The sequence below is a fragment of the Hippoglossus hippoglossus genome, chromosome 22 (assembly GCF_009819705.1).
Source record: "Hippoglossus hippoglossus isolate fHipHip1 chromosome 22, fHipHip1.pri, whole genome shotgun sequence".
Lineage (NCBI taxonomy): Eukaryota > Metazoa > Chordata > Actinopteri > Pleuronectiformes > Pleuronectidae > Hippoglossus > Hippoglossus hippoglossus.
In genome coordinates this window covers 18,402,505-18,427,182 of record NC_047172.1, presented here as the reverse complement: position 1 = coordinate 18,427,182, position 24,678 = coordinate 18,402,505, and the positions used below count along the sequence as shown (strand labels likewise).

The window sequence follows — 24,678 nt, the reverse complement described above, 5'->3', positions numbered from 1 at the left end:
ATGTTTATTGCCACTTCACTTGATCTGTGGAATAGAAATATGATACTGCCTTTCTACTCAATATAAGTTAATTGGGCGAGAAATACAAATAAATGAATGGGGTTCATGGCATTGATGACTGTGTTACCAAGGTATGTGGGCATTTTTAGGTTTTGTGAAAAATGAAATGTTAAAACTTAAAATTTAAAAGATAAAAGTGTGAAAGCATAGCATTCCGCATTTTCCCATCAGTCATAAATGCACTGAGCAACCGTGCTGTGAAAGCTGTTTTTCAGACATGAACTCTTGGCTTCTGGACTTTGTCCAAACAAATGAAAAACACAGCAATCAAACGCATTCTCAGGAAAATGTCTAGAATATTCAGGCAAAGTTTGGCGCCTGGACAGAGCATGCAGGGCGCCGGATATAATGTATGGAAATCTTTTTTTTCCGACATTTGCGATGGGCCTTTTTCGTCGAAAGCTCCCGAATCTCGTCTTTCCAAATTGACATATTTGTCTGCATCCTCTACGTGAATGGCTCATCTTTGTCATGCAGTAATATTTGTATTCTTTTAGTTTTTTTTCCTTTTTGCATCTGTCACGTGTCATCAACATGCTCTCTCGACTTGCGGTGAATTTTCTAGATTTTCCTTAGCATTCTCACATGGAATCACTTGGACATTTTCTGGACATTTTACTCCAGAAAATGTCCGAAGCGACTGACTCCAACATTTGTAATTTTACATACAACCACCAAGGGAATATCCGGAGTCCAGTGCATGTCTGAAAGCAGCTGAAGAGACATGCAACCCATTTAAAGCATCCCCTGTTATATGATCTCAATCACTGTCAGTCCATGTAGCAGTGGAAGGGGCGACATACAGTCAAGTGGATCACTGATTGACAGCTGTTGACCATCCCACTAATCACTGCACTGCCACTGGTCACACATCAGTGAGGGCTCATTGCCTCATCACCACTTCACACTGCGCAAGCAATCAGCAAGCAAATCCATGGCCCCATGCAAAACAGGTCAGGGGAAAGTGCAGCTGCAGCCCGTCTGACCCTCACTGTACACCCCACAGAAATATCAAACACAGTCCAGCCACGACAGCACAGTACACACATCATGCCAGGCACACCAGTGGTCGCAGGGAACATGCTGATTCCTGCACATCAAAGAACATCAACGCCACAGGTTGGCTAAATCAAAAGAAAATATGTGTTGGTTGCGGGTGTGGGACTGACAATGCTTACTTTCTGGCGGCACCCTGTCTTTGTGCGGACAGCCAGATAGACTCCGATGATGCGGGTACAGGCCAGTCACGTGGCCGGTGCCGTCACAGCCCGGCGTCGGACAGCGGCTTTCCTTCTTGTCCGCACGAGAAGCATCTGGGAACAGAGAGGCATACGCAGGTGATTACATTGGGAGCTCATGCCAGTGTTGGTTTTGAGTCACTAAAACTCGGGTCGAGTCTTGGGTCTCTCCAGTGTTCATGTCCAAGTGGCCAAAGAAGAGTCAGGGTGAGGCTGGGGTACAAGGCCAAAGATATTCATCTCTACATTTAAGCTCAGACTTAAAACATTCCTCTTATAGTTATAGTATAGGTGAGCCCTGAACCATCCCTTAGATATGCTGCTATAGGCCTAGGACAGCAGGGGAAACTCCCACCATGCACTGAGCACTACTCTCTCTCCCTCTCTATGTCTCTCTGCCCTCCCATTTATTTTACCACAAGTCAGTACGAGTCTGAGTCCCAAGTCCTGAAAATCTGAACTTAAGTCAGACTCAAATCTGATTCCTGGACTCCAGCTCTACATCACTGCAACAGTGGCTCAAGGCAAGAAGCTTAACAAGCATCAGAGAGTGATTTGTGTTTCTCTTTTCTTCCAGGCTTCACGTCTCAGGCTCCAAACAAGACGACTTCCTCTGATTGATGGAGGTTTTAGCTGCGGCCAGAGAGGAAGTCTGTATATACAACTTAATTTAAGGAAAAAAATATAATCCATATTTTTAATCACAGTCAGTATAGTCCCAAAATGATGGTGGAACAGAACATCATGTTAAAGAAAAGTAAATATTTCCCTGATAAATATTTTCTAGCTCAATCTGTGTGTTAAATGCTGGAATTCTTTTTTATTTGTAGGCTGCTATTTATTACCATATTAATTTAATAAAAAGAAGTGAACCCTGACAGTGTAAGTGACCTTCAACAAGGAGTTTCATCTTCCCGTTCAGCTTTAAATACAATTTTATCATACTTCTCTTAATTAAAACCACACCTAACTCCACATGTCAACTAAGACAATGAAGGTCCCATAATCAGGCAGACACACACACACACAAACACACACACGCCGGATGAGATCTTCTTTCCCTCCCTAAAACCTGTCTCTCCTGTTTCACCCAAACTCAGATATGGTTACCCCCAAAAAGCAGGAGTGCCGATCCGTGCCAACAGGCATTGTTTCTGCAAATGCACCTTCAAAAGACATCGACTCACACAAGGTCGAGGACTCTTCTTTCTGTCAAGATGTAATGACATCTTAACTGTAGGATGCTGTTTACATTGGAATTTCAGAAGTAATTTTACAGTGTAGTATAACAGCCTATAACATCGTTTTCACAGCAGAGTCACAGGAGGTGAGAGATGTATCAGATTGTCGAATCAATCCAGGATCTATTGGAAGAGCAGACAGACGAGGGGCCATTACGCCTCAGAAAGAGACCACTGACGGAAAATTTAAAGAGCTGTGTAAGTTAGTAGCTCCACCTCAGTGACAAAGCCAGGCAAACCCACAGGCTGTAGAGTAAGAGCAGAAAGAAGAATAATTGAGTGAAGAATGAAATTAAGAGCTGGCATGGAGCACACCTACTCATACATTTACACGCGCGTCACCAAATGAAATCCCATGTCTCATTAATCAGAAAAAAAGCCCCTTGTTATCCTCCGTGGCTGTCATCTATCTATGTCACGTTAGGGGCATATGAGTTATATATATTGCTATGTCATGTCTCCTCTGTCAGGCACCAGTGCAATAGAGGAAGGGGGGGGGGGGGGGGGGGGGGGGATTTCATGTTGATAAAAGAACTTGTTCTGAATGTAAAATGTGGCTTCCTAATAATGTCTTCTTTTCGGGGGCCCATTATTACAGTGAGTGTTAGTGTTTGAACAGTACATCTGGAAATAATTCTCCATTTGCACATGCACGGACGCTCCCATACACATACGTGATGACTGTGCGTTCTGCACGCCGCGACTCCATCGCGGAGAGTGGAGGCAGCCAAGTGGAAGGCATATTAGAAAGCAGGGGATATTGATTGTGGCTGGGGATGGTCTGCGCTTTGCATAGCAAATGGCCCCCATTACCATACCATCTCTGGATAATTAATGTGTAGTCAGTGGGCCTGTCGTTCGTTATCGGTCATTCTGATAATGTTCAATTTTCATCTCAGCCTCATGTTTCTCTTAGCGAGCCGGTCCTCCCTCTGAATCCCCCCCACCCCCACCCAGCACCAGCACCCTCCCACCCCCTCCTTTTTGCCATGCTCTGTTTTATAAATCACACACAAGAACCCTGGTCAACGAGTGTCTGCTGCTATCTCGCCCGGGGAGAGATGCTATCGTGATGTAACTGTCTCGCATCCTCTCATTATTCCAACATTAGCCAGACACCGGGGCAACGGGAGGCTCTCGAAATTAACATTTTGCGTGGCATTTAAGTTGGAATATACAGTATGCTTGATGTGAGCCCGCGTGGCATTTAAGGCGTAATATCGCCCCGCCGCTGAATTAGCCCCCTCGTATTTGTCGCTCTCATCTGATATCTTCCTTATGGGAGCAAATTACGTAACCTGAGCGTGAAGGTTGTTGCTGTAAAGGATATGATGTGAGGAATAAGCAGAGTTAAACGATGGAGCTCGCAGACCCACCACTGTAAATGCCAACGCAATGTTTCTGCGACTCCGCTCTGCAGGTATACGGCCACATTCAGCACATCCAGCACACTGTAAAACAATGACCACTGAATTTGATAGGTCTTTATGGTATAAGTGCATTTGTCTCTCTGGCGCGTCAATACGCCTCAATATGAATGTTAGGTCATAAGCATGATAAGCAAACAAAAAAAGACGTCTTGTTCTCCTTTCTCAAAGGCGGGAGGGCCCTGTTTGGTAGCTTCCTCTCCCAAGTGCCTTCTCAGAGTTTAAAAATAGGCAGCTTTACCCCAAGCTGCATCGCAGGGATGAGATTTGCGGTCCTAACAGGCCGTGCAGATTGCCATTACTTATGCCTGACAAGCCTACCCTCTGATGTTTCCATGCTGGCCTATTTTAACAACATAAGCCGCTCCCGCTGCTACCAAGATGCGAATTTCCAAATTGGTTGAAAAAAAGCTTGTCCTGGGGTTGTAGTCAAGTTCCCAGAATGCACGTGGGCTGTCTAGTCTCCGGTACAACACACAGCCACTATCAGACACTACACTATCAGACACTGTCACCTGAGCTTTTTAAATGAGGTAAACATGCATTCACCATGTTTGAAAGAGCCACTCACCTTTGTGATAAAAAGGCTTCTTCATGCCATCATGAAGGCGGGCTTTACGCTCAACACCATAGCCATGCCGTGGGCCATGATCGTCATGGTTATACCTCACCCCATCTCTCCTGGCAGCCTCAGCCGCCATTTTATCTCGCATTGCCTTGGCGCGTTCGGACTCTAGTGCAATGGCCTTCTCCAGTAGCGACAGGTTGCCCTTTGTCATGTCAAACACCTCTTCCGATCGGTCTGACGTGACTGAGGCGGTGTCCTCATCGAAGTCCCGGTGGTTGGTGTGATACCGGTCGTCCTGTGCGCAACTGGCGAAAGCTTTGGAGCGCGGGCTCAGCTGCTCCTCCAACTTCATGAGATTGTCCATGTCGGAATAGTTCCGCCTGTCGTCTGGGCCATGGTGGAAATCCCCATAGCCGTGGTGCTGGAGCTGCTGATTGGGATCCCCGCACGAGAAATGATTTTGCTGGGACGGTCCGTTTCGGTCGGTGGACTTTGTTTCGCTTAGTTTCCGAGCTAGGTCAAAGCATTGATTCCGTAGGCACTCCAAGCTGCTTAAACACACTTCCTCATCGCTGTTTTCTATTTGTCCATTGCTGGAGGTCTTAAGTTGTCCACCATTGTGTGCATTTCCCCCATTATGGGTACAGTCAGTCAAAGCGCCATCCTCAAGCTCCTGTCCATCTAAATTGTCAGACAACACCGCACCGTGACCTTGTGCCAGCAGTTTTAGGGAGTCCACTGTCTCCCGAACCACATCACTGTCAATGTCCAAAGTTAGATCACCCCTCTGCGTTTCACCCCCCTCCCCCTCTTCTTCCTCCTCCTCTTCCTCTTCTTCCTCTTCCTCCTCTTCTTCATCATCATCGTCCTCTTCCTCTTCCTCCTCTTCCTCCTCCTCTTCCTCTGCACTGTTGGAGGAGTTGCTGTTCATCTCGGACTCCGTCATGGCCCGGTTGGCGGCGTCTTCTGCAATCTTGCCCAGGTTCAGGAGGGACTTTGCCACGAGCTCGTCGTAGTTTTCGTACTCTTCATTGTTGTTGTTGTCCTTCTCCGTCATCTGGCCGGATTTTGCATTGCCAGCACCACCGCCACCGCCACCTCTGCTGTCGCCCTCGCCCCCCTCGCTGCTGCTCATCTGATCGTCCTCTGTTGGAAAGAAAGAACAAACGTCTTGTAATTTCATTTCCATCATTCTATTTTACTGGTAAATCTGATTTCTGGGCTTGGTCCATCTAAATTGGATAAGGAACTCTTTGCTTCCCCTAATAATTTACTTTGAGAGTCTTAACAGCAGCTCTTGTTTTGAATTGTGAATCAGCAGAGGAAGTTTAAAAATATTGTGGTTTGGGAAAGTTCCAGAGAAATATACTCTGGTAAACGAGAATCTATGAAACCAGGGACTACATCTCTGGCAAGTATAATATTTGTCCTAATTTCCTGTTTTTCATTAGAAAGTGATATTTACAGCTTTTAAAATTACCCAGCAATTCTGTAAATAGCTGCAAATGAGCTGCACATTTTATTCAGATTAAATCAAAACATTGTGAGAAAACCTTTGAATGAGAGAATATTTTTTTGCAGGAGAACCTAAGATCTAATATGGAGTTCCATCTCCCGCACGATGAACTCCGGTCCACAGCTATTCATCGTTTGCTACTACAGTCCCTTTTTTTCCATTCAATCATCAGTATCTTTAGAATTCTTTTCATTGCCTAATTGATTCTGACAGGCTGCAAAAGGTTACTGAACTTCTTCTGTCAGTAATTTCGAGCACTCACTCCTGGAGCACTTCCAATCTCTCTTTTTTTCCACATTTCCGCCCTGAGCCACCAAGAGCAAGTCGCTCCTGCCACTTACATTCCTGCGGAGAAAATTAACCCAGAGGCCCACACACAAACACACAGAAAATACTAAATAAGAGTTTCTTTTAGCTCCTGGTGGGAACAAGCAAATAGCACGACAAAAGACAGAAATAATAGAGAAGAAAAACATTGTTAATTGTTATTGTCGGTATATTATTTGTGATTAAAATATGACTTTTCACCGGGTTGAAAGACTTGTCTGTGATCAGTACTCTGAACCCGACTGTATTCATCAGATGGAAGTGTCCAAACACATTAGAGAATCTGAATAATATCCAATTGCACACTCTGTGTAAGAGTATTAGGGCCATGTTCAAGAAAAAGATTCTGAGATTTCAAAAAGTCAAAATATTACAAGAATAAAGTTGTAATTAGCACAAAGACATTGCGAGAAAGAAGTTGTGATATCGTGAGAATAAGGTTGTTATTTTACCTCTTAAAAATAACTTAAGAAGATGCTCCACATTTCATGTTTAAGCGCAGGCAACAGACTGTTTTTCTGATATTCCCCATGTAGAATGACACATAGCTTAAAGGTACATCTTTCTTCTTGTAAAATTATGACTTTATCTTCGGTATATTTTGAATACCGAGTAGTTTTTTCATCAACATGGCTGTAATACTTGTTGTAGTACATAGACTACGCAAACACTCTTGCTGACTTCCGTCACTCACACACTGCACCCGCACGCTCACACACACTCCAATCTAATGAGAGCAACATAATATTGGTGCTTGGGGGGGGTGGAAGGCTTCAGAGCGGGAAGAGGGAACAGTCACGAATGACCAGGCACATATTTTGACAGAGGAAGGCTTCTTACAGCAACCTCCTGCACCAGGGGTTTAATTTTTGATGGTGTGAAACATGGCACAGGAAAGCAATTTGAAGAGCAATCAAGGTACATAAAAGGGATATAGAAGCGAAACCGATTAAAGGAGGAACAGAGCGGCTGCCCTGACTGCGCTGAATTGGCTCTGGATTAGCCACAGAGATGTGCATGCCACCGAGAAACACACAGAAGCTTCCGAATGTCACCTCTATTACATTTAGCAGATTGTAATCTGCCCGGTGACCATCCAGCGCTGCGGTCTTGGTGCTAATGGGGAACATGGTGATGATGCATATTGAAAGAGTGATCTTTTGTGAGAAAGAACGGTGCAGATTACGATGTTGTGACGCCCTTTAATTCTGGGTAAGGTAGACATTGTGATGATCACAGAGCTCGGCGATGAAAAGAATTTGCAGAATAACAACAGCTCCCACTGTGGCATGTGCACAACACTTCAATCTCTCATAAATAGATGGTAATCAGCTAGCACCCCTAGAAGGAGAGGCTGTTGACAGGCTGAGGAGACAGTGGCAACGGTCCACTGTGTCAGAGTTAAGGGTGAGGGCTCGTCTGTGGGCTCTAATGAACACCAGTCTGCGGAGATGTTTTCACATGTCTGCGAGAAAATAAGAGCACCGGCTGCCGAGACGCCACATCAACACTTGGTGGGTAGAGCTGCTGCGCTCACAGGGTTAACGCACTCCTCTCTCAGAGCCTCACTCTTAATTGGACTTGAAGGCACTGTCAGGTCCAATCGTGATGCAAAGCAGAGTCTGCTGGAGAGGAACCTGCCAAATCTGGTGTTGGGCACGTCAGGGTGCACGGGGGGGGGGCAACAAATGGGGCACGAGTTTCTGAGAAGATGGTATTTTTCTATAAGACATAGTTAAAGTATCTAGTTCAAATATTCTTATGGTTAAAATCGGAAACTTCTAACATATTGAAAATGATTAGTTTGTTTGTATTTGTTCGTTTCTGAAGTGTACAAAAAATAATCATGGCTGCAGTTTAAGCAGTTTATTATGATTCTGTTCCATTTAGGTTCTAGCAAAGGTCTTAAAACCATTTAGACGAACATGTTAAATATTTCAGTGGGAAATAAAGAGAGGGAGCAAAGCTGATTTCTAAGACGAGTATTAGGGACACTTAAAGAAAGAAAAAGAAATCTGAGATTTCAAGTATAAGGTTATAATATTACACCATCAAAGTTGTAATCTTATGAGAAAATGATTAATATGGAGCAACTTGTTAAGTTATACTTAAGGTTTCAGAAATAATAAAATACTTTAATACTTTTAAACTGAGTTTATTGTGTAGAAAGAACAAGACGAACTTGCAGGTTGCAGAACATGTTAGGAGGAAATGTTAGGTAGTGGTCTCTTGTTCATAAATCTGCGTAATATTCAGAGAGGTTTCGTAGTTTCTAAAGAAACAAAAAGATTCGTCATCAGAACTCTGTCGAGCACAGTCTCTTCAAATTAATATCATGACATTTATCTCAATAAATTACAGCTTTCTTCTTAATTACAGCTTTATTCCTGCAATATTACAACCTTATTCTTAAAATCTCCAATTTTATTTTCCTTCGATATAGCCCCCATTCTCTGTTGCAGATTTCAGCAATTTAGATCCATTTTCTGCAATTAGAAAAAGTCCTAAGTATGTTTTAAAATCAAGAAACCAGCAAACTGCTCATGTACTTTGGTGCCAGTCCATCTCTCCTCCAGCTTCTAGTGGGTTAAGACCACAGTAGCAGTTCAAAAAAGTTTGTCAAAATGAGACAATATGCAAGTAAAATGTAAAAATATCCATATTCTGTAGGAATAATAGATATTCAGCCATGTTGGATTCAGTTTGGTGTTGTAGATACTTCTTCCTATTCCAATGCAAAACACCGTCTGTGGTTGAACATCATGTCCAACTGCCACAATCAAAAATACAAAACCACACATATGCAAATCTTTCATGAAAAATTTAATTTTTCCATAAAAGAGAATATTTAAAGGAGCAATTCACCATTTTGAGAAAAACATATATTTGCAGATTTAGGGGTTAAGTTTGAGTTAAAATGCAGGGAAAAAGTGAAAAGACAATTTGATTACTACCATTGTACAAATATGTATTTCATTATTATTAAATCAAAATTTACCTTATACTGTGCAAGGTTATGGTTAGGCTAACTAACTATGGTTTATAGTTGGATTAGACTAACTAGATGGCTGTACATCACAGCCAGCAGCCAGTTGGCCTACCTCAGCACTAACCAGCAACTACAGGCACATCTAAAACGCTTTGAGTAATATTATATCTTGTTTTTGGAAAAAACCAAAGTGTAAAAAACTATTTTCTGTTTTAAGGGCGGTAACTTGCCAAAGTATTTCTTGGCAGTTGCCAGGCAACCAGTGGAGAATCCAGGATGCTACTGGGCCCAGCCAATAAATATTCCAACACATAACCTCCCGATAAAATGGTATACCGATTTCTGTTGTTACACAGATTAAACACATGAGATATAACATGTTGCTGGAAGGTGGACTTTATGATGATCGAATGGAGACATGCTGGCTGGTGCTCATATTCTCCATCTTTGTGCTAAGCCTGGCTCCTTGATCCTTAAGTTGACTGCACAGACCTGACAGTGGTATTGATCTTGTTGTCGCTCAGTCAGAAAACAAATTAACACATTTTCTAAAATGTTCAACTGTTTCTTTACAATTCCCAAAAAGTAGTTCCAGTGCATTTGACAAAATTGGCTCATGTTGTGTGATGGGAGAGTGTCCTCACCTTGCCCTTGACTCTGCTCTCCTTCCTCCGACTCTCCCTCTTCATAGTCCACTTCCTCTACCGCTTCCTCCTCCTCTTCCTCCTCCACCCGTTCCTCATCGCCCTCCTCCTCCTCCTCCTCCTCTTCTTGCTCCACCTCTACCTCCTCTTCTTCCTCCTCCTCCTCCCCATCGCCTCTGTCCACCTCCCCCTCTTCGTGCTCCATTTGCTCTACGTTGTAGTCCATGTAGCCCTCCACCTCCTCCTCTTCCTCCTCCTCCACTTCCCCCTCCTCCTCCTCTACGGCTCCCTCCTCCTCCTCTTCCTCCCTGTCGTCCATCTCCTCGGTCCCGTCTGTCTCGTAGCATTCCTCCATCGTGGAGTTGTCCATGTCATCTAGGTAGGTGCTCCTCTTGGGGGACGTTTCCAGGGTCTGTCTGTCTAGACTCTTTCTCTTCTTGGCCAGGGGGCAGCCATTAACACTGCGGAGGAGAGATAAGAGGGCAGCCATTAGCCTTTAGCCTCACCTGGCCGTCAATGCTCATTTGCACTCAGGTGTCTGTAAAGAGTCGTGGTTAACAAACTACAACAGAATAGGAATTCAACAAGGAACAAGGGCCTTTTACTGCAAGAAAAGCAATGCCTCTTAAATCTGTCTGCTGGGAAAAATATGGAACTTTGCTTTGCCGACCTTAATTAGACACGTACTCATTAGCTATTGAGCAATTATAATAAAATGCCATGCTCCATTTCTTCTAGAAAACAGTTACAAAGGGATAAAATCTCTTTCTCTGAAGCACCCACAGCTGCAGATTCACTTTACTCCCATATTCATTAATATTTAGGTAACAATTTGTTCTTCGGGCCACGAGGAAAATCACTGTGCGTGCTCTGCAAACACTCAGCGCCGCGGACTGATATGCCCTTGCTGATGACGCGAACCGAACGCAGCACAACACTACTGCGTGTCGGGGACTGACTGTAAGAAGGGAGGACCTGTAGCCTGAGTAATTGAATCTTGCCAAAGCACCTCAGGTTTTAATGTATTCTCCGGATCCCCGAGGCAAATTGGGGGGGCAGATCCTAATCTGATAATCTGATAATCTGTGTATTCGCTCAGGCTGTTGATCACAGGGACTTAATCCATTTCACTCATCAAACCTGTGCGAGCCCCCGAGCTGCTACCTGCCCCCCCCCCCTCCTCTTCCATGTGTGCTCAACGTGTGCATGCTGCTGTTGCTTCATCAGTGGATGTGTGGGTATCGCCGCTGTGTTCACACGTTTCTGGCACGTTCGAACAAAGGCACCCACACAGTCAGAATTATGATGCGTTCCTCTGACTGTTTTGGCCATCAAATAAACCCCCTGTCGAGGTTCGAGTGTAAAGGAGCTAAACACGCTTTTGGGCATGTTCACTCGGCTGTGAAATATCCCTGGCTCCTATTTTTACAACCTCTGGATGTTTCCCCGGCTCCACGCTACTTAGAGTAAGACCTGATGTGAATGAATGGCACAAGGCTGCCTGTGAGAGTAAGAAAATGGATGTTGTTATTCAACGTGCGCCGCATTTGTGGCGGAGCAGCGGCTATGGATGAGGCTCAATCTTAGCGGTTACAGGTGCTGATGGAGGACTGACGTCTTAACCTGCTTTCAGACATGCACTGAACTCCTGGTAATCTCCGCAGGGGCTGTATGTGAGAACACAAATTTATGAGTGAGAGAATCTTTCTCCGGAGTTTCCCCGTAGACAAAAACTTTGGAGAATGTCCGCATGAGCCGATGTGAGAACACAGCATGAGATCCTCTGCTCGATTCACTGTGAGTGGGTGGGTGGGTGTTGACGACATTTTTAACACGCGACAGAAGAGAAGAAAACAAATATCTCGAGATGAAAAAGGAGTACCATACATGTAGAAGACACCAACAATGATGTCAAGAGAGTTTTTGATGATATGGGCCGATGAGCTGGAAACGGAAACATGTGATCACTGCAGCAGAATTTAAACGTAAGGTCTTGCCTCCGCCTGCTGCACCGCCCCTCCCACGAATGCTCCGGAGATTTTGATGAACCCGTCTGAGCAGAGAATCTCCTGCTGCACTGTTCATGTGTGAGGCAAACTCCTGAGAAAGTCTGCACCTATTTCTGTGGACAGTCTCTGGAGTTCATGTCTGAAAAGGCTTTAGAAACCTATTTCTGCTCCCTCTACTTCTACTCTGTTTTTCAAGTCAGTCTGTCCCACGGTCCAATATCCTATCTGTCCTCCCCTCTCCCTCTCTCACCCTCTCTCCTTGGTCCCGCCCGTCCATCAGTCAGTCAGGGTCCAGTCACCTGGCAGGCTCAATCTCGCCAAGCCCAGGGATTCCTTAATGGTCTGACCCCCTGCAACCAGGGGCCTTATTTCATTAATCTAAGCCCACATGGAAACTCATTCCCTGCCTGACAGCCAGACCTCTCCCCCGGGGCAGTGTGAGGGTCTGCGGGACAGTGAGAGAGGAGGGGTGTGTGTGGTGCGCTGCGGCACTGTGATCAATAATGCTTGTGACCAAACATCTCAAAAGCACATTAAAATGCCACTCATCCTGGGCCCCTCCATTCCGGGGCCCTCTCCAAATAAATCAAGGGCCGGTCCCAGCAGGTTAGCGGCTGCCAAGGCAGGCGGGCTGGCAGGAGAGGAGGATAGGTGAGTGGGAGGGAGGAGAGGGAGGGAGGGAGGGAGAGAGGGGAAGTGGTGTGGGAAAGTCAGATAGTCACAGCCGCTCACCACTCGTCTCCCTCCTCTGTCTTCTCGTCCGGCCTCACCACCTTTATCTTAACAGTAAAGTAGCTCACGCTGTCGAGCGCAGAGCCGCAGCAGAGCTCAGCGGCTGACAGGTATTAATGCGACTGCACCTGAATCACTCGGAAAAAAAACGGTCGTTGAATTGCTATAATTGCTCTGCAACATCAGCTAATGGGTAGCAAATAATAAACACATGGCATTTTTCTTCCATTGTATCTTCAAAAGGAGACAAGTGCACTTTAATATTTTGGGTCAGGATTGTACAAACAAAGAGGTCTTTTGATAGCAGAGAGTGAGCATGTTTAAAAACTTCACTCCGCTTAAAGTTCCACCTACGATGCCACAGATATTTGGCTCCCTTTTAAAAAGCGCCTACCCTTTTATAAAGCAGAGAATCTTATGTAAATGACTTGTAATCACACTCGCGTTAAGAGGCGTTGAATACACAATAACTCTGGTCTCCGGTGTCCTCCCGTCCCTGAGCTGTCAGGCTGTTGTGACACTGCGCGTGAGTTTGCCCCGGCGCTCCTGCAAGCCCCTGTGATGACTAAGACGCAGGAAGCCTCCACGGCTCCGCCATCCCACGTGTTTCTGGCTCTGTCGCCGTGTGACCTTGGCTGCAGCGTTCGTCATCGCAGGCACTGCATCCCACTCACTGCACTTGGCAATTCAAATTCGAGAAACAATTAGGTGGCGTTTAAAATAAGTCCAAAAAAAGAGGAGAAATTGTGCAGGATTCATGCAGAGAAAAGGACGGAGATGAGAAAGATACTGTACGTTTTAGTGATTACACTAAATTACACTTGTGGACTTGCGATTGATCCGCAGGTCGGGTGGGTGGGGTCGTAAAAATTAAGGTCTGATTAATAGTGGATGGGTTTGGGTGAGTGAAATAGGCCAATTGGACGAGTCATCAAACGACAATGTGCTTTCTTTTTGGAAGAAACAAGGCCCATTGCCACGGCCGCAGCACCTTGCAAAGACAATCTTGTGGATTCCTGCAACAAGCGCTGTGAGCGAGCGCTCATTCTGTGCAGCCGGGTGCATCATGAGGCGAGGCGGAGTCGCCTAAATCCTGGCACAGTGGAAGTTATTTTATTTTTTGAATGTTCATGCTGGTGCCGGTCTCTAAATCAGAGAATATAATTCCTTCGGGTGGGTAATGGGTGGATGAGTCAGGCGTAAGTGCGGATAAGGATGACGTCAGAGCCGATCGGTGCATCTCTAGTAAGTTTCTCTCTGCGGGCAGAATCCCCAAATCCTCAAAGAGGAAACAAATTCTATTACAGTGTGAACAAGTGGCCCTTTAATGCAGAAAAAAAGAAAAGTGGAAATGTTACAGTGAAGGCCCCGTTTCTGGAGCTTTAATGTGAGGCAGGAGAGCAGAGCTGCAGGAGAGGGAGAGCTCCTGTTCGGCTAATTTTGGGCGACAGTTGAGCGACTGCTGGAATGCGACAGCGTTGCACGGCGCCTTTATTAGCAGTCATATTAGCGGCTGTTCTCAGCAGGGGCAAAAGCTTTAGCCAGTCATTAGCATCACACGCTATTTGTCTCCCTGACACAGGGATGAGGCTGCCGGTGCCTCTCCCTCTGCCTCGTCTCACTGCCGCTCTCTTTCTCTCGACTCCTCCCGCTCTCCCTCTCTCATCATCTCCTGCTGTCACCCCACATTCTCACCTCATATTTCTCCCTCATGGTTCTCACTCATCATAACCTCACCTGCTCCTCTTCCCCCCGCACTCTCTCCCCCTCCTTTGTCTATATATCTTGGAGTGTACATTACCTTACTTCTGCCACACCAATTTACTCTTTCAACCTTCTTCCCCCTATTTTCTATCGCTCTTTCTCCCCCTCTCTCTCTCTCTCACACACAACCTCAGCTTCATTGTTGTCTCTCCCGCTTTTTCTCTCCCACCAGAGCGTGAGTGGAGATGCACCACCTCTGGCTGTGCCCCCTATCCAGCAGAAGGATCTATAGACACGTGTGGCAGAGCCCCGTCTCCATGGTGATACCCTGCAGAAATCCATGAGGGATTCGCCATCCTCACAGCCAGACAGTGAGGAAAAATGAGAGAGAGAGGAAGACAGACAAGGAGAGAAAATGAGAGGTGGTGGTGGGGGGGGGGATGAAAGGGCTATAGGAGGGAGACAGATGGCGTATGAGTGTATGGTTATTGTGCATGTTTGCATGTGTGTATATACTTGATTTTTGGGCACACAAAATTGGAAAATGTATAGGAGAGGAGTTACAAAGAGGATCAGAAATGTGTGTGTGTGTGTGTGTGTGTGTGTGTGTGTGCGTGTGTGTGAGATAGAGCAGAGAGGATCATTTCAGAGCTGTCAGGCTTCTCCTGCTAGCAGGGGAGAACAAAAGACAGTGTCTTGGTGCAGGAGGCTCAGCGCATGGCAGACGCTGCAATTTGGGGCGTTTTCTTGCGGCTCAGGCTCCAGCTCGCATATCAGCCGCCACGGCTCTCACACACACACTCGCACACGCACATGCACACACACACGCACACACACACACACACACACACACACACACACGCAGACATAGAAGAATGGCTGTCAGTTACTCGGTGTTGAAATAATCCTCAGTAAAACTTAAAATGATGCTTGTGTGCGAGTGTTTATGCCCAGAAACTAAATGTCCACTTGGATTTACACTGAAGTCTCAACAATGATTAAAGTCAGATCTCCTGGTGTTTGGTTACATATTTGAACAAAAGCACTGACAATCCAACTTCTACGTTCCTTTGACAATGCGGCGGTTGGTATGTTTCAGACCGTGCGGAGCAGTAGAGAAGTAGCCGAGAGGCATCGGAATCCAACAGACATGCTGTTCAGCTCACTGGTTCAATAAGCCAGTTGTTGCCCAGTGGCTGCTCCAGCTCTAATGTTTGGTAGCCGGGAGCCAACAAACCCTGTCTCAACTTTAGTCATATACACTCTGCCCCTTGCATCGCCTTGACTCTTGCCGTTAACTCTTGCACTTGTTTTATCCGTGCCACTGCCACCGCCTCATACCCTACAGTCTGTGTAGTCTCCTCTTTATCCCGAGCCCAGCGTGAGCCTCGGAGCTCGCACTGAGCCCCGCCGTCCTCAACACGGCTGAGATGCGGGGCTGTGGCTGGCAACCACTCTACTGGGCACAGCAACATCTTCCTACATTTCATCCTCACTCCCTGAGCCCATTCGAGGCCTCAGCTGCTCCCTTATGAAACCATATCTGCCAAGGACCAAACATCAGGCTCCCTCATGGATATTTGATGTGCCTAATAGTGTCTCTATCAAGGAGATGGAATATATTGGAGGGGAATCTTAGATGAAGCTGAGGGCATGAGAGATAGACACGGACGAGCAGCTCAGATAGTGAGATATTATTTTTTTTCCTTTTGCTAAAACACTTGCAAAATTTAGACCTTGATTGTGACATTGTTTTGATGAGTCAATACAGCTCAACAAGGATTCAGGATTAAAAAATCCCATTTTCTTTCTGAATATAGATTTTGATCATCAGCCATATTTGAAGGATCCAAGGTAGACTTACCACAAGCTATGAGATAGTGAAACGATGTTATATGCTCCTGTACAAACCACAAGTCTGCATTAAATATGTTTTATTCACGGTGTCAAGGAGAAGCACTACACTACCCATAATCCTCAGGTGGAATAGCAACGGCTGTGATAGGTGGAGCTCACTGTTTTCATGAAAGTGTTTCTAACAAAGATGAGGAAAAGTGTTCAAAGGTGAAAATGCCTACAACAAGGTTAAATTCTAGAGAAAGCTGGAAGTCATTGGAAAGGGATCAATCGCAATGGTTTATGGGACGTGTAGTTCCTTCACTCTTTAAATGATTATGTCCACAGTCTTGTACCGTTGTCTTTTTACTGTTTTATAATACTTTTTTGCACAGAATCACATGCTCTATGGTCAAGATTCATCTCATAGATGTTCAGCCTGGTTCCACACTTGAAACTCTTTATATGAGGATTTTCTAAAAGTCAATGGAGAAAATGAATTGGAAATTACTTCCAGAACCAGGGCCGTTCTTACTGTTATGCTTTATCAAACTTTAGGCTTTTTTAAGCATTCGTTGCTTCCAGCTTCTCAAATGTGAAGATTTTCTTGTCTTGCATGACAGTAAATTAAATATCTTTGGGATTTGCTCTGTTCAAAGACCACACACCCATTTGCAGATGTCATTTATCACAATTTTGTACAAGAAACAAATCTCATCAGCTGTTTGACCAGAACTCCAACTGTGCTGTCCAACTCATCTGAAACACAACTGAACGATGTCTCCTCCTCATGACACAGCTTCCTGAACCAGAAGAGCCGATGTTGTAACAGACACCAAACTCCATTTACAATTCTGTACACTTTAAAAGATTTCCGGATGAATATCGGAGATGAAGGCAGATTTTTGATAATTACGAGCAATCATTCATCAAAAGAAGCAACATAAAAGAAACAAAGACATAAAATGGAACAATATCATATAATTAAAATAACAAAATAAAATAGGGGTTACAAAATGCCATTGTATAAAATATTGGTGATTTAAGTTGACTTGAAAAACAAGAGTAAATTCAGACCACAAGCGCAGTTAACACAAATAATAAAAAAAAAAGGTTTTAAGAGGGTTGTAAAAGAGGATTAGGACTCAGCCTGACTTTGTTCCATAGGGTCGGTGCCATAACAGAAAAGGTCCAGTCACCCTTGGTTCTCAGCCTCGTTTGTGGACTGGCTATTATATAATCAGAATTTATATAATCTAACAACACAAAGGTTTAGTGTGTCAAATTATTTGGTATTTGGGTCTTCAGACTCGTGGGATTCTATGTAACAATGAGTTCAGGGATTTTGAGATGGACCTGGCAGAATATTGACATGTGTGTCAAACTAGATATTCTGCATAATTTCCTAGTGGAGGTCCTGAGCAGGGGAGCTCATCGGACAGCACATTCTGAGGGTGTAATGCGGCTATCTGTCATCCTGCAGCTAAATTCACTCCTGGATTAGCCAAGTAACGACTCTCTCTCTCCCCCTCTCTCTACCAGCGTAATGACTCCAATCAATCACCCCAACTCCAAGACACACACACACACACACACACATAGACAGAGGCCAGCTAGTTAGCTGCTAGCCCAGCAGCCATTTTGGAAAAGGAATTCCTTCCTCTAGCTTGTCAATTTGTCTCTGTGAACCACAGTGGAGGCTGTCGCAGGAGTGGGTTATTTGGATGAGCTGATAGAATTGATTTGATGTGAATGAATTGAAAAAAAAAAAGGTAGTTTAATTAAAACTAGCACAAATTATAATATATTTTAGTCTTTGCATTTGATACTGAATAACATCATGTGCATCAAGTCACTAACTGTATGATATAACATTTACATGTGGAACTAAACTATGAATACAAAGATTGATTATTGATATATTGCAGATCCTTTCATTCAACTGTTGCAGAAAATTTGGAAAAATGCCCTTTGCAATTTCTAAAAGCCCAAGGTGATGTCTTCAAACCTGAGACTTTTAAAAAAGATTGATGACATGACTGCTCTCCAAAAGTGAAGCCAAAGTGTCATGATCGCCACCCGGTGGCCGGCTGCAGTATATGTCATAAACCCATCCTTCTCCGTGTTAGAAGAGACATGGACCAAACTAAACAATCTAAGTAAATGTCAAAAAAAAAATTCTCAAAGATGCTGTCTGTCATTGAAGGTAGTTCTTTACACGCTGATGCTTTTCATCAGTTATTTGACGATATAAAAACAGGGTGAAACGTCCCGATTGACAGCTAAGACTGACTCGTGATTAGTTAAGCGTGTGTATCGGTGGAACCGCCCGACTGCGGCTCGATCTCTACACAGACTCTGGCTCCAAATGCACAAGATGGCAGTGTTCATATCAGGGATATTTTGGTTTCATTTCTGGATGGTAGGAGAAAGTGGAAATGTGTCGTCCATCTTTATTAACAGTCTGTTCTTCAAACTGCTTGTTTTGTCTGATCAAAATTCCTCAGCTTACGAAAATTAGCCTAATTTAGCAATTGAAAATAGTAGCTGATAGAACCAGAGCTCTGTTTACGGAAAAAAAGAAACCTATTCTTTCTTTAGGGAAAGTATGTGAAGTCTGATAAACTTCCGTATGGGATGTCACTTGAGTCGAGTTTGTCTGTATCTGAAGACTTGATGTTTGAAAGTGAGTAAAATCTGTGTGGAGTTGGAAAGACGTGAACACATCGGACCTCTGTAGCCGGCTCCTCGTCTCTGCTAGAGGTTATAGAGGCTTGAGGCTGCAGTAGCCACTACTAGCATAACACACCCAAACCTCTGACCCAGCTGTCAGCGGTCAACTTGTATCATGGGTAATGAAGGCAACCAGGTTTTGACAGGGAGGAAAAACGCATACAAAATATCCACTCAGATTATTCTGAATAAAATAGACTTCTGCTGCAGAATTTTAAGTGCAATGCGAATTCAACAGAGATCTTTTAATCCAAACAACAAAAAGTACATACATTTTTTTTTTGTTATTGCTGACATTCTATTAATAGTGAGTTCTGGACCTCACTGTACAAAGTGCCTTGTTGTAATTTAGTGAAATACAAATAGAATTGGATTAAAAATCTACATCCAAAGGCAGCAATGATATGATCTTTGCAAACCAACTCCTTATTTTTCGTCCAGAGTTGTGTTAGATTTAAAAATAAATTCAACTCACGTTGTGTCAATCATGTTAACACATTGACTCAGAAACTTCGTACAATATTTTAAGTTTTCGGAACCGGTTAGATTTGCTGCGTTTTTCGCATCATCGCAAAAACCTTCCAGAGACTTGTTTGATCAAACTGGACCACTGACATCTTGCAATAGACATTCTTCTTGTCCCTGACGATTTCTCAGGATTGGATGGACCCAACGTATTTTTCTCTTTTTTTAAGCACTGAGGTGAGCCCAAAATCATCCTCACTGCGTTACTCCATTTTATGAATGTTGAGAACGAATAGAATACTAAAACCATTGGACTTATTTTGCAAGGTTTATGTGCTTGATGATTTTATTCGACACAATGCGAAAAATACGGACAATGTGCGATGACCTTAACTCCTTAACATAAAGCTTATTAAAAACACCTGATTAAAAACATATCAGTCAGTAACACGATGAAATGCTACTAACTGCCACTGAATCGACAAACCTTTGTATTCTAACCTAGTCCTGGAAATATTTGTGGTAAAAAACATAAAAGGCACAATTAACTCCTTTATTAGTAACTTGGACAAAAACTACATTACCCAATGGTTTTGAATATTAAGGTGTGTTTATAAACTCTATATTCATGACCTATTTTTTTTAAAGATTTAAGATTGTTCTACAGGAACATGTGAAGACACATAAAGCTGGAGAAGTTGGAACATCACGCTGCACAATTGTACAGTTAGTACTGGTCTTTTCATGAGATTAATTAACATAATAACGATAATATTAATTAAAATACATCAGCTTTTTCCTTTACAGTAATTCTCACAGAATAAAGTATCTGTGTTGCAGTGTGATTGCCGCTCTGCATCGTGTTTACCAGGCTCCATCTCCTCAGCACAGGAGGAGGGCTTTCTGACACTGATGTAATTTAGTTGGCAGCTGCTCTGAGGAGAGGGCTTGCCCCGAGGTGGGATTATGGGGGGAGGCTGTGACTGGGGAGAGAGAACTCGTGGTGGGGGGGGATTCAGGGGTTAGAGGTCAGGATGTGCCCGGCCTGGAGCTGGCCCTGAGCGAACTGCTGCCTCCCTTCCTCCCACCACCCCGAAACCCTCCTTCTTCATGCCCACGCTCCCCTGGCACGCTCCGCACTCACTGCACATGATCTGTTATTCCCTTTGATGTCTTTCCTCGGGGATGGCAGTTATGAAAAAAAAGAGAGGAAAAAAAAGAGGAGGATGAAAAAAAAAAAGCGTAAACACCACCTGTTTATCTGTCGCCGGGTAATGTCAGAGAGGTACTTTTCAGGACTGTCATACAATGCACAGGAGGCAAATAACGGTGCGGGGGTTACAAGGGGAAAAATAAACAAATGGTATGAGAGAGGAAGTCATGATGAGGGATGTGCATGTGTAAATCTGGTGGCCGCGGTTATGAAGCGCTTTCAAAGTGAGGGTTTATGTGAGGACAGAAAATGCAGCAGGAAAAAAAACCCTCTTTAATGTGCCATGAAGGAGACGTAGAGATGTAGTATCTACCTACGAGTCCCACAAACATCTGTCTGTCTGTCGGTCTGTCTGTCACAAACAGTCCATCTAATCAGCTTCACGCTTTGTGTGTGTGTTGTTAATGGCTCGAACAAGTGCAGTGTTGGTAATGTTTTGACACGTGATACGTTCAATATTAATACAATTTGAATAGACAAGAGAGCGGCGCCCTGTAGCAGTCGAAGGGGGCTGGTCGAAGTTGTGCACTTGCACTTGTTTTAGCAGTTGCTTAACAGACCTCTGAAATAGCCCACATGCATTGATAAAAGAAATTTAACATTCACACAGTTTTAGTTCATGAACAAAATTTACCATTAAATCTTCGCTGCAGATAAACCAGGTAGGATGAACACAAAGTTTTCTAACTTTACTCTGCACCATAGACTGTTTATGAAAAACTCTGCACACCAGCACACAAACAATAACAAGTGACAGTATATTGTAGAACTGTTTGAGGAGGACTCACTAATGACAAGGAATAATTCTGAAGTAGCTCCGGACATTCCAAACAGGCAGGTTTAGAACGAGCACTGAACTAGTTGTTACGATACACTGCTATTACACTATTACCGTTGCTGCTCAAGACAAGGACCAATCTCTGTCCGGCTCCATTCTCCGCTCGTGAAATGATAACAACAGTATCAGAGCCAAACTGAAATGAGCCCCAAGGCTGCTTACGCCGTCTCAAGTGCATAAGCTAATGACTGAGCTGACAGATCCAACCAACTCTGTTCTTTTCACCCTCAGCCCACACTGCCTTTTCGGTGATATAAAGCTTCCCCATTAAATATGGAAATTTCCGTTTCGGTGACAGATACTTCACAGAGGGGGGCTGATGGCAGAGACGGTGTTTTTTTGGAAGGGGAAGTGGCAGATTTTGATTAATGCGACCTTATCTGGTTCTGCACATGGAGGCAGAGGGGTTGCTGAGCTTGGCGGGGGTGGATGGCTTGCTTGTTCTCCTCTTCCCTTTTCCAGACCTCTTTCTCACTGTCTCTGTCTCTATTTGAAATGGTTTTACTAACTCACTCGCTCGCTCTGCATTTCTGCTCCTGCCGTCTCCTCGTTCTCACATTTGTGGTTAGCGCACTTATCCTCTATCTCTGCGATAATGTAAGCTTTGCTCTAACGTCTTGTAGTCGCACTGTTCTTCAACTTCATATGGCCCTCTGATAATTCTGTGTGATTTCTCTCCTCACCCTCTGTCACCTCTTCACCCTGTTCATCTCTACATCCCTACTTCCTTTTCCTATTCCACTTAGACATTTCCTCTTAAAACTGCTCCTCCCCTCTCCTCTCATCTTCTTGCCCTCTTCCTCCGCCTCTCCATCTACTTTCCCTCTCCTCTCCTCCTTCCCCTTAGTTGTTCCTCTCCCCTCTTCTTCCTCTCCTCTCCCTCTGCACCTTTCCCTCTCCTCTCCACTCCCTCCTGTCTCCCCTCATCCTCTCCTCTTTCACACCCTCTCATCTTTCTCTCCCTCTTCCTCCTCTTCCTCCTCTCCTCTCCTCTCGGGCAGAGAGTGAGGTGCAGCGGTGCCACCGCTTCCCTCTGTCACTCCATCATCATGCACCTGGCCCAGTTCCAATGCTTTTAGTGAGAGCTATCTGTCAAGCTATGAATAATACAGGCCCAAGGCTGGCGCTAGCTTGCTAGCTAGCTATGTGGAATCCAAATGAGGTCTACAGCAGGAAGAGAGCACTTGACTTTTAGCTTGCTACCACGCTCCCCCTACCAAGACAGGCAATTACTCAGCCCACAGACCCAGCTGCAGTCATGGCAATCATAATCGCAACCCCTCGCATCCCTGTCTGCACACACACACACACACACACACACACACACACACACACACACACACACACACACACACACACACACACACACACACACACACACACACACACACACACACACACACACCACACACACACACACACTCTCCTGATCCAAATAACACCAAAATTATCTATAGAGAGAAACAAAGTGTGTACAACTTTCCTGCCATTCATGACAAAAATCTCTTCTGGTATTGAAATGAATGGGGTACGTTTATCTTTCACCAGGTCCACTGGAATAACATTAAAAAAAAAACATGTGTTTACAGTGATTTCAAGGAGGATAATGACAAAATGATGCTGGGGTAGCCTATACATAGCTTTTAAAACCATCTTCATAGAATAATGTCATTGCTTTTAATATGTGTTTTTTATTGTATATAATTGATTTTTGCCATTGATTCCCGTATGTTTCTGTGTCTGTTCGCTGTGTTTCAGGAGGTTTTTTGTGTTATCTGTCCCTGATTGTATTTATATATGACTCTTCTTTATTTCATTTGCTGCCCATGTTATCCAGGACTCCCTGGCAGAAGAGATATTGTATCTCAATGGGACTTCTGCCAAGGCCAAACAGTTCTGTACGGAGTTACATTTAAGTTCTCTACATACAAATATTTATTTGGATCTGCACCAAATTGCACACACTCATAAATATCAGTCCGCTAAACATTTCAGATTTGTTGTTGAAAAATGGCCAAACCTATCGCAAGGTTAAAGACAGTGAAAAAAAAAGAAATTGATATGCCCCCTGATCTGGCTCCATACACAAACTTAATGGATTCGTCCCCGACCCACACAGCCTCCTTCCACCAAGTTTCGAGGTAATACATCCATTCATTTTTGTATATTTCTGCTTGCAAAAAAAGTGCCCCTGTCATGTAAGAAGTCTTTTTTATTTATTTAATAAACTAGTCACTTATTAACAATACTATCAACACTAAAAATAAATATGACAATTTGCTAATAATTGTTTTATTTTCTAAGATTTGTGAAATACAAAATGTGAACAAAGAACAATTTCCAAGACATATTCAATGATATGAGACTTTGCTCTAATCTATAGAGCTAACACTGAACAAGGAATGACTTAGATGTGCACCTTACTGAATCAGGAATTGTGCACGGATGTTGGACATACTGTATAATTGGCCCCTCTGTGTAGTTTGAGGCCCCTTTATGGCCCCTGATTTAGAGAAATCCAAGATCCACCACTGCAACCAACAAACAGACAGGGGTGAAAACATAACATTGCTGTATTTTTCATTGCAGAAGAAGTTTAAAGTTTGGAGACACACACTCTGACCCAAATGTCACCAAAGGAGCTCCTCCCGTCATTCTGTTATTCCACATTTAAGCCGGCGCAGAGCCACAAAGATCCATTATCAACGGCGGAGTCACTTCATCACGTCTTATCTGATGATTAACAGGAGACACGTCGTCCACCTTTATCTTACTTGTTCTACAGTTATGGCAGGAGGCTGAGAGGGCTATCACATGTATCAGACGTATGACACATGTATGGCAGTGTAATTAGCTTTGCGCCGAGGCATCCTGAGGTGACAGTGTTAACCCATCCGTCATTGCTTCTAATCATTCGTCGGCGGAGTGTGGGATGTAATTACAGAGTGCTAGGCAACGACAGGCTTCACAGGTAAAAATAGTCATGCAAGGATGAAGAGACTCCTGCATGTGTTTGGCATGTGGGGTGTGTGTGCAAAGTGTTTGTGCATGTGGGTGGGAGGGGGGGGGGGGGGGGGGGGGGAGAAGTGTGCGCGCGTGGCTGTGGGTGTCTGTGTGTATGCATGCCTGGGTGTATTG

General features: G+C 44.2%; 1 protein-coding gene across 3 annotated transcripts in view; it reads right to left on the bottom strand.

Annotated features, from left to right (window-relative positions):
- myt1lb (myelin transcription factor 1-like, b) overlaps positions 1 to 24,678 on the bottom strand; it is a 112,612-nt gene that overhangs the window by 32,130 nt on the left and 55,804 nt on the right. For 2 of the 3 annotated variants that reach the window (XM_034576987.1, XM_034576988.1), the window contains exons 5-7: positions 10,011 to 10,471; positions 4,538 to 5,680; positions 1,230 to 1,373 (exon numbers count right to left, since the gene is read on the bottom strand). In XM_034576987.1, the coding sequence (XP_034432878.1) occupies positions 1,230 to 1,373; positions 4,538 to 5,680; positions 10,011 to 10,471 (1,748 nt within the window). The remainder of the gene's footprint in view (positions 1 to 1,229; positions 1,374 to 4,537; positions 5,681 to 10,010; positions 10,472 to 24,678) is intronic. The other variant, XM_034576989.1, reaches the window with a different exon arrangement.